Below are 13,380 nucleotides of genomic sequence, written 5' to 3'. Positions count from 1 at the left end.
CCCCGATGAGCTACCTCCGGGTCTACCTCCTCTACGAGGCATTGAGCATCAAATCGACCTCATCCCCGGAGCGCCCCTACCAAACAAAGCCCCATACCGCGTCAACCCCGAAGAAACTAAGGAGATCCAACGGCAAGTACAACAACTAATCGACAATGGTCATGTACGTGAAAGCCTAAGCCCTTGTGCCATTCTAGTTATACTTGTCCCTAAGCAAGATAGAAGTTATCGCATGTGTTCCGATTGTAGACCCATTAATTCCATCACCGTTTGCTATAGGCATCCCATTCCTCGCCTAGATGATATGCTTGATGAACTTAGCGGTGCCGCCTTCTTCTCAAAAATTGATCTTAAAAGTGGCTATTATCAAATCCACATACAAGAAGGTGATGAATGGAAAACTACTTTCAAATCTAAATTTGGCTTGTACGAGTGGTTAGTTATGCCTATGGGTTTATTGGAAGCTCCCGGAACTTTCATGCGTCTTATGCATTTTGTGCTACGACCTTATATTGGAGTGTTTGTTGTGGTTTACTTTGATGATATTCTTGTGTTTATCAAATCTATGAAAGAGCATCTTAAGCATGTTAGGGCTGTTTTACAAACGCTTCGCGAGGAACGTCTTTATGCCAACATGAAAAAGTGCACGTTTGGTGTTGACAAGCTCGTTTTCTTGGGTTTTGTTGTCTCTTCAAAGGGAGTTCATGTTGATGAATCTAAAATTGCAGCAATTAAAACTTGGCCCCAACCCACCGATTTGCAACAAGTGCGTAGTTTTCTTGGCCTTGCGGGTTTTTATCGCAGCTTTGTGAAAGATTTTAGCACCATTGCCACTCCTTTGCATGCCTTGAGTAAGAAGAATGCTCCTTTTGTTTGGGGATCTTTGCAATCCAGCGCTTTTGATGAGCTCATGTCTTTGCTTACTCATGCTCTGATTCTTGCTTTGCCCAACTTCGACAAAACTTTTGAGGTTCATTGTGATGCAAGTGGTACCGGAATTGGCAGCGTTTTGATGCAAGAAAAACGAGCCATTGCATATTTTAGTGAAAAACTCTCCGGTGCTCAACTTAACTATCCCATCTATGACAAAGAATTGTATGCTTTAGTGTGTGTGCTACATGTTTGGGAACATTATCTTAAACCTCATGAGTTTGACATACATACGATCATGAAACTCTTAAGTACTTAAAAGGTCAACCTAAGTTGAACAAGCATCATGCCAAATGGAGTCAATTTATTGAATCTTTCCCCTATGTGATCAAGTACATTAAGGGTAAGGAAAATGTAGTTGTGGATGCACTTTCACGCATATGCACGCTTGTCACTAAACTTGAGTTGAATGTTATTGGCTTTGAGCACATAAAAGACTTGTATGCGAATGATCCTTCCTTTTCTACTCCTTATGCTAAGTGTTTGACGCATACATCTTGGGAACAATATTACATAAAGGATGATTATCTTATGAGAGCTAACAAACTTTGCATTCCCGAGTCTTCTCTTCATTTGCTCCTTTTGCAAGAGGCTCGTGGAGGCGGACTCATGGGACACTTCGGTCGCGACAAGACATTCGCCATGCTCTCCAAGAACTAATTTTGGCCCAAGATGTTCTGCGATGTCTCACGCTTCACCAACTGATGCTCTACATGTCGCAAAGCTAAGTCTAAAGCTCAATCCATGGTCTTTACATGCCTCTTCCTATTCCTTATCAACCTTGGGAAGTTATTAGCATGGATTTTGTACTTGATTTGCCTAGAACTCAAAATGGAAAGGATTTCGTCTTTGTTTTTGTGGACCGATTTTCTAAGATGGCACATTTCATCCCTTGCAACAAGATAGACGATGCTTCACATATTGCAAATCTCATTTGTAGGGAAATATTGCGTCTACATGGAGTACCAAAGACAATCGGCTCTGATTGCGATGTCAAGTTCTTGAGTTGCTTTTGGAAGACGCTATGAGCCAAGCTCGGAATCAAGCTCTTGTTCTCATCCACATATCATCCTCAAACCGACAGCCAAACGGAGGTGACGAACCATATGCTCTCCACTCTACTTCGTGTGTTGATCAAGAAGAACATCAAGGAGTGGGAGGCGTGTCTACCCATCGCCGAGTACGCCTACAACCGTGCAAGACATTTGACTACCGGCAAGTACCCATTCGAGGTCGTCTACGGCTTCAACCATTGTCCCCATTGGACATTCTACCTCTTCCTCTACAAGAGCGCACCAACCTCGATGCAAGTGCATGCGCAAGCTACATCAAGAAGATGCATGAGGATACAAGGCACACCATCGACCGCCAAAGTACAACGACTAGCGACCAAGCTCAACATCAACAAGTAACCCATGATCTTCAACATTGGTGATCTCATGTGGCTACACCTTCGCAAGGACCTCTTCCCCAACGAACGCAAGTCCAAACTTCTACCTTGAGCCGATGGACCCTTCAAGGTGCTAGCACACTACAACAACAACGCTTACAAGATCGACCTACCAAGCGACAAGTACACTATGAGTGACATCTTCAACATCAAAGACCTCTCGCCTTACCATGGTGATGAAGATTTCGATCCGAGGTCGGATCTTTCCCAAGGGGGGGAGATGATGTGGAGCATCCTACGATCATCCCCATAGACGCATCTACATCTCCTACAACACCACTTGGACCTATGACTCGAGCACATGCAAGAGCTCTCAAAACCGAGGTGACATCACTCCTCTCACAACTCCCTTTCGATTCACATGAGACATGGCTACTACCTCAAACGGAGACGCTTTCCATACTCATGTACCAAGGAGTTAGCCATGGAGAAGCTAGGAAGCAAGAAGAACCGGAAGCGGAAGACATGCGTGAAGACGAAGAGGAAAAGCGCCAAGTCCCAGGCTGGCCGGACGATCCGGACAAGGGCCCGGATGTTCCGGACAGAGCCCGGACGATCTGGACCCCGGTCCGGACGATCCGGCTAATTTGCCCCGAAGACACCCGAAGCTCCTCCCTGAAGCCGGATCATCCGGACGCCAACCCAGATCATCCGTACATCGCCCGGACATCCGGACCCCTAGCCGGACATCCGGACCTGCACCGCCACCGCCTGCGTCACCAGCTCATCCGGGCCTCCTCCCGGATCATCCGGCTCCCCACCCGGATCATCCGGACCCTGCCTACGTGCGTGAATTGGGTTGTGCCCATGTACCCCTTCACCCCCCTAGCCTATAAATAGGACTCCTCCTCCTCACTTTGAGACTTGGCATTGGGATAGCTCATCTGAGATAGAGCATTGCTCATCCATACCAGATCTACTCCTCGTGAGGGACCGCACCTCTTCGGAGAAGATCCATCCGGATTCAAGGCCTCCATCCGGAGAAGACAATCAAGACCTCCTCACAGAGAAGAACGATTACTCTTGTATCGTCCCTTGTTGACTTTGGATCTCGTGTTACTTTGTGCCTCGATGATCTAGCACTTGTGTGATCAATTTTGTGTCGGTTGAGTGTTTCTCTTGTTTTTCCCCGTGATTTCCCTCGTGTTCTTCCGCGCGTTCTTCGTGTTCCCCATAGGGATCCTCTCCAAATGTGAAAGATCGGCCCCTGGGGTTCCGCCCTACATCAATCTTGGTGTTGACGATGACGATGTGCTTGCTCGTCGAATTGCTCTTGTGGATGATTGCCATGTAGAGGATTGCAGGATGTTTGACGGTCTTGATGCGTGGCTCGATGTAGAGTGTTCGATGTCGGTGTACTTGAGCCGGAGAGGGTGTCGTCAGAGTGTCGACTCGAGCGGCTCCGTCTTGAGTAGGAAGAAGTGGAAGAATGGTATTTCACCAATAAGGCACGGATCTCATCCATTCTTGCATCGTTCTCTTGTTTGTGAGCGTCGAGGTTGTTGTCGAAGTAGTCTCTTGTTCGTTGCTCGGAGATTCGCAAGTCGGTGGCGAGATTGTCGATGCGGTCGCTCGTTGCTTGTTGTTCTTGATGCAAATATCATTGTGCACCGAAGAGGTAGCTCTTGGTGACATAGGATGACATGTCGTCGTCTTGCTCGATGAAGAGTGGGTTGGTAGAAGAACTTGGCATATCCATCATTCCAAGCAAATATGTGAGTGGGAGAAAGAGAAGAACTTATACCAAATGTACCTTGACCAATGTTGAAGATGGATCAATGATCACTCAAATGTGGAACAAGGAAATAGCACAATTGGTACCAATTCTTGTTGGTTCTCACACCTACACAAGTAAAAGCTTATGGTGGAGCTCGGTTAGGATGGTGGCACAAATTTGATGCAATAGTTAGTGAGCCTCAATAATGTTGGAAAAGATTCACAAATTTGAAAATGCAACAAGTAGACCAATAGCAAGATATGGTACACGGAAACACACACGCAAATAGATAAGTGGGGTCGTGCAACCAAGGAATGAGCCAAAATGTGGAAACAATGAAAATGCTCTTGTTGCACAACACTAGAGAGACGCTAGCACGAATGCACAATAGGCGGATACGAAACTTGTGCACAACCTAATAAGCAAAAATGCAACGACTTCTATCCCAAGTATGTTATATGTATGGTATTCCGGTGATATGATCCAAGATGATCGAGTATGACAATCTTAATGTAATATGATGCTATGGTTCTGCTTATAAGCTCTTTGCTTATCTTTTCCTCTTTGCTTAAAAAGCTTGTTTGGCTCTTTCACTTTTGAGCTCTTTTCTCATGCAAAACTTCACGAACCAAGATAGCAATTGTGTATGCGATGAAAACTTTGTGACACAAAAGATGATGCCGAGATATGCACCACTATGATATGGTATGTATGCTATGGGAAGTATGATCACTAATGTGCACAAGTCATGTTTCCGGCAATACTCAAAGGCTAGTCTCGGCGGGTAAGCAACGCAAAAGTAAGGCTATGTGGTTATCAATGCAATGGCATGGAATAGACAAAGATGTCGTCGAGGTTACCGCCACAATAGTCGTGTGTAATCTCGAACGGTTGTTGGCGACGACGAGTCCTTGGCGAAGATGAGCGGTGGTGATGTTGATGTTGAACCGTACCTATATAGCCGAAACACAATAGGACACGGGAACCACAACTCAAAATCTCAAAGACCAAAACGGGTCAAAATTGTAGGAGGTGGTAGCGGTTAAGCGATGGTGGTGCTTGCGGAAAGCGGTGGTGGTATCAGAGTTCGCAAACGGTGGTGGAAAGTGGAGAGGTGGTGGTGGAAGGTGGAGAGGTGGTGGTGGCCGAACTAAACATTTTTAGTTTCGTCAGGGATCAGCGGACGTACGGTGGGGAGCGGTCGTCCGGTCGTCGAACGTCCGGTGGTTAGCAGAAGTCCGGTGCCTGGGTGATTTCGGGCACGGGATGAACAACTCAGGTTCGTGGTGGAGATGAGGAATTTGGTCAAATCCGAGCGATTTTGTGGATGGAAATGGTGGAGAAGGTGGGGAAAATCTAGATCCACACGTGGCAAAGCAAATCCATGGATCAAATCCAACAAAACTTCATCACACCAACAAATCAAAAAAAATTGGGGCTATTTTTGGTGGGGACTTTCGAAATTGGGGAAGAACACAACAAAATCAAGCTAGAAAACAAGGAGTAGGGGCTCCAAAATCGTGATCAACATGGCTCATGATACCAAGATGATGTAGGGTAGAACCCTAGATGCCCGATCTTTCACGTTTGAAGGGAATCCTACCAAGAACACGAGGAACATGAGTGGGGAAACGAGGGGTACACGAGGGAACACACGAGAGAAATCACCCCAACCAACAAGATATAGTCACACATATGCTAGATCCTCGAAACACAAAGAGTGATACACGATTCAAAGTTAACAAGGGACGATACAAAGGGGTCTTCTCTGAGAGGAGGTCTTGAAGGGTCTTCCCGTAAAGGGGTCTTGAATCCGCTTGGGGGATCTTCTCCGAAGAGGCGCCCAACTCCGATGGAGAAGTAACCAAGTGGATGAGCAAAGCTCTATTTCAAATATGAGCTATCACAATGCTAACCCTAACTAGGAGGAGGAGTTATATTTATAGTCTAAGTGCAAAAGGGGGGCGGAATGAAGGGGCACATGGGCCTCAGGCCCGAAGCTGCGCACACACAGGCAGCGGACGTCCCGTCTCTACCGATCGTCCGGTCGCTCGCGGAGGTCCGGACGTCCGGTAGGGCACGGACTTCCGCTAATTTCGTTCTGTGATCAAGTTACCGGACGTCCGAGGTGGCCGGTCGTCCGGTTGGTTCGGTCGTCCGCTCGCTGGGCAGTGTTCCCTATATCACTCGTCGGCTGGGCCTTCAGGCGCCGGACGTCCGGTCTTGGGCGTACGTCTGCTGGCTGGATCGTCAGGCACCAGACGTCCGGTCTCGGGCGGATGTCCGCTCGCTGGAGCATCTTCGGTAGCTCTTCTTCTTGTCCTTCATTCTCGGTGTCCTCGCCGTCTTGGCCATTGGATGTAGTTGTCCCGTGGCCTCCTTCTAAGTACCCGATCACACATAGTGTTTCTGCTTGAGGTAGTAGCCATGTCTCATGTTTAGGAAGGGGTAGTTCGAAGAAGAGCGAGTTCACCTTATCTTCGATAGCATTTGCTCGAGCTCTTGTCATTGGTCCAAGTGGTGTCGTGGGAGATGTAGATACGTCCATGGGGATGATCGTGGGATGCTCCACATCATCGTCACTAGAGGAGATGATGATATCCTTCTTCCCGGAGGAGCCGACTATCGTTGAGGTCGATGGCCCTAGGGAGCATCGGTGACAGCGCTAAGATCCGGATCCAAAAGGAGATCTGGGGGTGCCACCTACCAGTGCGGAAAACCATGACTTCGACATCATCGACGGCGGTGAGCGGAGATGAAGAGCAATGGATGGGCGAAGAACGAAAGGGAGAGGGTGTGAGGTGTCGGCGGCGCCAAAGCCATGCTTAAATAAGCACAACCATGCAAACAGGAGAGTAGTCGGCTTCTATGTGGCGTCAGTCAGAGTAGGCTTCTCGGGCGTCACATCGCTCTTACCGGCATCAATGTCGTGTAGAGTCGCGTCCGCTCTGGATTGGCCTAGCCATCATGAATGCACGGCGACCGCTCTGCATGGAGATGGTTTTGGGATGAGAGGTGGTAGTCAGATCCGTAAGTGGCGACGGTCTGAACGCCGGCAAGGCTCCCTTGGCTTGGGGATTTTGGAAAGCGGACGCATCCGCAAACCAATGGGCAGCGTCTAAACACCTGGGTCCGGACATATGCGGAAATTTCGAGGGTGCACGAAGAATAGGGGTGTAAATGGATCGGATCAGATAATGCCCTAACGGGAAACATCTACCACCATGTGCGGAACCCCGCAACACGCTGATGATGGCAATACGTGTGTGTTGTAAAAGGAATAGAAGTTGCTATGCATGCTCCAACCCGCAGACGACGACAATAGGTGTGCGTTATTTGATGGTACTGAGGCAGTTTGTATGTTTGACAAAGTAGCAAAACTGCAAAAGAGCACGTGCATTGCAACAACAAAAAATACCACACTCTCCTAACCCATAATTTTAACTCAAGACTCTAATAGGTCCACGTCATTTATTTGAACACATGGCATCTCATATGTGTTGCCACTTATCATCCATCCCACCCTCGCTGACAGTGGCCTCAATGCTCACACAATCACAACATGCATGTTGAATGTTATCAATCCTAAGGCGTCTCTCTCGGTATAAGATGAGAAATCTGTATTTTTTCTGTGGGGTTTTGGCAAGGCTTGCATGGGTGGTTATAGATGGTTTCTTTCCTCACCAATCCTGGTTTTGCTGAGGTATTCATTTCTAATCCGGGTCAAAACCGGTATGAAAGAAAGACGGAGCATACTCTATTGATTAAGGTTGCACCCTAAATAACATTTTTTAAACATTTAACATGTAAATAACATCATATTCAGATTCTACATATTTTTCGAATCAAATTTTATATATAACATGTTAAATTTGAAGTTAGAGTTTAAAAGCTATGAATATTTTCTTAAAGTATTTGATATGTAGCGCAATTTGATTGACCCAAATATCAGGAGGTTACCTGCAAAAGCAAAAATCTGACTTAATTCTAGCCTACCGGTTGATTACCAAAAACATCATGGGGTTTCCTCCAAAAATGAAAATCTGACTTGAAATTGAACTACAGGTTGATTACCAAAAATATTAAGAGGTTTCCTGCAAAATAGCATGACAGACTAAGATAGCTATTCACTTTATTAGTGATAGATATATAAACATGGGCCGCTCCCAGTGGCGGAGCCAGGGGGACGAGCAGGGGCTGCACCCTAAACTTTGAATAGAAAAGGAACTGCCAAACACCATTAAGATTAATTTGTTTTCTAAGTTGGTTACTTATAAAACTGAAATTCGTCAACTAAGAAGAGAAAAAAACAACTCCAAACACCATTAAAATTATTTTTTTTCCTCAGCCGGTTTCTTCGAATTCTTGACATACTGAAATTGTTAATAAGATTGTTGTGCAAGTTCTCAACCTTGTTCTTTATAATTATCTTTTGCACTGGATTTTTTTTTCTATCTACTTGGCTTGGCCCCCCCTATACCTAAATCCTGGCTCCGCCCCTGGCCGCTCCAGTGCCGCTTTTTCTCAAGGCTGGCTATGAAAAACCTTTGTTGGACCTCGGACAGACTAGCGCGAAGGGGTTTGCCTCATCAAGACTACTAGAACATCAAGGTGCGCGTTGCCGCACCCGCCCATCTTAGTGATAATATGACCATTTATGAAAGAAATAGAAGTATAATTTTTAATTCAGATTTGAATTGAGTGCCTCAATTTTTAGCATAAACTACAGTATATTTGAATAAAAATTTGGGTACACGCATATATAGAAGGGGCCAGTTCAAATAATCATCAAATATCTTTGAACAAGAAATTCCGAATGAGATTTTACAAATCTTTCGCAAACCCGTAAAATAGAAGACAGATTAAGGAAAATATTTAAAAGATCGACGGTGAGTGAAAATTTTGAGTTGTAGCGTCAAGTACACCAATGACCTAGAATACTGGATTTTACATTTAAACTCAAGTATAATTCTAAGTGAAATTGCACATATAGATTTGCTTCCCACTACGGTACTGGGCATAATATTGAACTTAAAATGTGCATTGGTTGCCACCCAAGTGTATGAAATCGGGCACATGTCAAGAGCTTAATTTAACATTACATATTCCAAACAAAATAAATTTAATCTTTTTCACCCGAATTTTTTTTAATCTTTTTTAGGGAAAGAAGAAACGATATTGAATAAGCACCTTACTCATCTTGACAGTAGCATCATATTGTCCGTTGTTTGGAACATTGTAAATTAGTTTTTTCCATCAAGCAGATGAAATCATTATATATGTACAAAAAAACATAAGAAAAATATTCGCACAGACGGTTGCATATTACCGTGCAAGACTTGGCTTGTGTTTTATGTACGGATGCCATGAAGTTGTATTTTACATATAATCGTTTATCTTCTCAAATGCTACTGCTGCTTCATTTTCTGAAGAGAATTTGAAGATTTTTTTTTTTGGTTTTCCTAATCACGTGATGGCATATTACTTCTGTTGTACGACCGCTCGTGAAGGCGGAGTGCGTGCGGCTAGAGGGGATTGCTGTGGAGGTGACCTTTTTTTACAGAGGAAGGTACGTATGGGAGTTTTTTTTTTTTTGAGAAAAACGTATGGGAGGTGAGCCGTACGGTAGGCTAGAATTAAGGCCTAGCTAACTACCTATTAGCCCAATTGATTAGAGAGCACCCAGCTCATCCTCTGGAGCAGCGGCCCGGGCACGTTGGGCCAACGACGATGCGCGGGGAAACTGGTTAAAACGACCATGGTGCATGCAGCGGGACGATCAATCAATCTGAAGCGTTCATACGTGAGATCTCACGGTTGACAACGTCAAATCCCTGTGGATGGCTGTAGCTAGCTCTGTTTTACTGTATTGTAATGTCGGTTCTACAATCAACATGAGAAGACCATTACAACATTCTACTTGCTTTGCGTCTTTGTGAGGACGATTTGGTTCTGGCTATGGAGCTCCATGGGGACGCCAGACCTAATGCCAACGTTTTTTTTTTTCCAACGGTTGACGACACTTTGGTGGAGTGGTGTGCCACGGGAAGCTCAACTAGGTGCCCGCAAAAGGAGTTGAGGGCGATCATTACACTAACCTTATGGGAGCTATAGAAGCATCGTAATGCGCTCGTCTTCGATGAAGTAGCCCCCTCGCTTGCGCAAACAATCAAGAATATATAGCGTGATGGGCGGACGTGGAGATCAGCTGGACTACTTAAAGCAGAACTTATTTCTAGTACTTTGGTGCTCTAGCTATAGCTAACAGGAACCTATGTATATTTTCAAAAAAAAAAACAAAAAAAACAGGAACCTATGTCTAGTGCATGTTTTGTTTCACCTTACTTCATGTACCATCTTTTCTCTGTACCCAGCATAATGCTAATGACATTTTGCACTACAGCAGGCGTCTCAACAGTGAGCCCTTACCAGCGGGATCACTCGAACTCGCTGCCCTTCCTTCCCCTTTTCCTATACGTGATCAATGGAAAGGGGGCAGCCCGGTTTCGACAAATAGCTAACAGGAGTGGACCAAAACATAATTATGTGCAACCGAAGTCATCTAACGAACCCTTGCGATTGCAGACATAATCCAAGAGACAAGACAACCACGGTTGCACCGGATCACTGGATGAACATCCAGCTTACAGTTCATCACTAGCAAAAGGACGCAGTGTGTCAGAACCTACCCACTACAGGCACATGGCTAACCAATGTGAGTTTTTGGTTATAGTCTAGTTTAGTGGCGCACCAGAACAGACGGTTCAGGTAGCAGCAGCACCCCAGGAAGCCATCTGATATTGCAATCTCACCTAGAAGGCATGCAGACCAAAATTTTGGCATTCCCAAGTTTCCAGACCCGGTCAAAGATCTGCGTTGGCCTTGCTCCCTTCGCTTGTATGGTTTTCAGGTACAGCTGATTGTGGCTGATCTTGCTGCTGTCCTCCGCTGGTTTCAGGATGGAAATTGATGGGGAACTTGGTGACTCGGGGCTTGTCGGTCAAAATATTTCTCTGCACCCGGTCAATCAGCAGCTTCGCTGGGGGTTCTTCCCTAAGTTGCTCATCGTCGTAATCATTGTTCACGTAGTAGCCTACTCTGATGAATTCCTGCCCCATGTATGAACAGGTCAACAAAAGCACCGTAACACCGATTATGTCCTCCTCACGGATCTTTGAGGGATCAGGGGGGTCGGCCTGAAAACAAAAACAGACATATCAGTCTGGTGTTGCAAATTTTAATCTGAGGTAGGAGGAAAGCAGCTGCCCAACTGTAATATGAACAGGTGGATCTCTGCGCAGTTGTGAAACATCATTTTCATATCAGAGTTCATGATGCAGCTTACAGAGTCGTAGATCAGTAACCTATTTACCTCCAGAACAAAACGGTATGTCCCAACATTCACAGGGCCAACAAGCACACTCTCAAGTTGCTGATCATAGTTCTCATCTTCAGCTGATCCAACATATATAAGCTTCCACTCCAGATCTGGAAGGCCGACCAAAAAACTCATTGTTAGTACTTCACCAGACTCAGCCAGGAAAAGAACAGCATTGTACTCATGGTACTCATAACAAATGGTAGGCTCAATATTTAAGTAGGTCAAAACTATACATATGCAAAACGGCTCTTTTTTAGAGTCATGGAAAGTTTTGCACATCTTCTCATTAAGGGGAGGTGTGTGTTAAAGGAGATTATCAGAAGGACAAAATGTCCACTGCCCTCACATGCGCATAAACACATACCAAAAAGAAACAGAAACACCAACAAGCTCCTTCTACAATAGCAGTAATTGCTAATTCACCAAGAAAATAATGTGAGAATGATAAGAAAATGGTCACCAAAGGCATAATGACAATTTGATGTGACACCCAATTAATATTGGTTAGTAAAAAGAAATGCTTCAGCAAATTGGTCCACAACTATGTCTTGTGCCCAAACAGAAGATAAAAAAAGTGCCACGATAAAGAAGTGGCAAGGTAAGAATATATCAATCATGATCCTATTATCAAGAGTTGTCTTCCCATGATCATCATCACTACACTAATGTAAGCAGAGTTGAAACATGAACATGAATTCCCGTAACTATTCTATAAACCATAGAGTTTTACACAGGGAACTAATCAGATGTTGACATCCAAATCAATCTCCTGGGATGTAGATGCACATGCCAAGTATAATACTCCCTCCGTCCCAAAATAAGTGACTCAACTTTGTACTAACTTTGTACTAAAGTTAGTACAAAGTTGAGTCACTTAATTTGGGACGGAGGGAGTATACATTTGCTAGACCAGGAAAGTGGCAACTCACAAATTATCCTTATTTTGTAAAGTCTGTAGTATCGATTTCATACAAGAACCTGTGCATTTTTCATGATTGTAACTATACATGATTTGCGTTAAATATGCATCACTATAGAATCATATTTTCATCGGCAAGTATCATAAACAAAATAGAACATGATGAAACACGTAAAGCTCCAGAAAGCTGTACTCATCTCATCGCCTTAATTTTAGAAACTCAACTGAAAGAGCCTGTAGACTAGTCAAATATATCTTAATAGTATGGCCCTATTTAATTCACTGTATCCAACAGCCTAACAATCATCAATTAAAATCGTTGATTCTTAAACTGAATATTAACGTTCACAAACCAGAGTCCATCACACTTGCATAGTAGAATACCAGCAGCATAGCATCTACACACAATATACATGTTGCATGGTGAAGACACTTACTTTGCACATAAAGTGAATGAAAAACACACTTATTTCTCCCGAGACCACTTAAATTGTATGTCAGTCATCCCATGTTCATATAATCAGTTGTAGTGAAGGATTCTGAATCTAACACTAGATAAATTCACTGTAAGAGGCCGATACATTTCCCAGAGGTAATTGGTCTAGTACCAGCTGAGGCCCTACACATCATGATAACAGGCGGCTTATCAGACCAATCTCTGCTACTTTCTGCTAAAACTTGCATAGATACCAGAGCTCTGTTTCAATGTCAAAGCAGAAGGAAATGATCTAATAATTCCCTTCACTCGTCAAAATGGAATAATCACAAACTAGGGTAAATCTATCACAGCCATCCACAATTCCGAGCATATTCAATCCAATCGAGTACAGTAACTGCTCCACCACTACTCTAAAACCCTAGAATACAAGCCGCAATAACCGCAGGCTCCAACCCCTATTTCAGCAGCCTCGCATATCCAGCAATCGAATCGGAAGAACAACCATGAATCATGACAAAATTGAAACGAGCGCCCGCCAAACAAG

General features: G+C 44.5%; 1 protein-coding gene across 1 annotated transcript in view; it reads right to left on the bottom strand.

Annotated features, from left to right (window-relative positions):
• Window positions 1-10,615: 10,615 nt before the first annotated feature.
• Window positions 10,616-13,380, bottom strand: part of LOC119276740 (probable histone chaperone ASF1A) — a 3,149-nt gene continuing 384 nt past the window's right edge. Inside the window, exons 2-3 of the mRNA XM_037557884.1 lie at window positions 11,470-11,585; window positions 10,616-11,293 (exon numbers count right to left, since the gene is read on the bottom strand). Coding sequence (XP_037413781.1) covers window positions 10,961-11,293; window positions 11,470-11,585 — 449 coding nt within the window. The 3' untranslated portion in view covers window positions 10,616-10,960. The remainder of the gene's footprint in view (window positions 11,294-11,469; window positions 11,586-13,380) is intronic.

Source organism: Triticum dicoccoides, chromosome 3B (assembly GCF_002162155.2).
Source record: "Triticum dicoccoides isolate Atlit2015 ecotype Zavitan chromosome 3B, WEW_v2.0, whole genome shotgun sequence".
NCBI lineage: Eukaryota > Viridiplantae > Streptophyta > Magnoliopsida > Poales > Poaceae > Triticum > Triticum dicoccoides.
The sequence above is the reverse complement of the archived record's forward strand: the minus strand, read 5'-3'. Positions and strand labels throughout refer to the sequence as shown.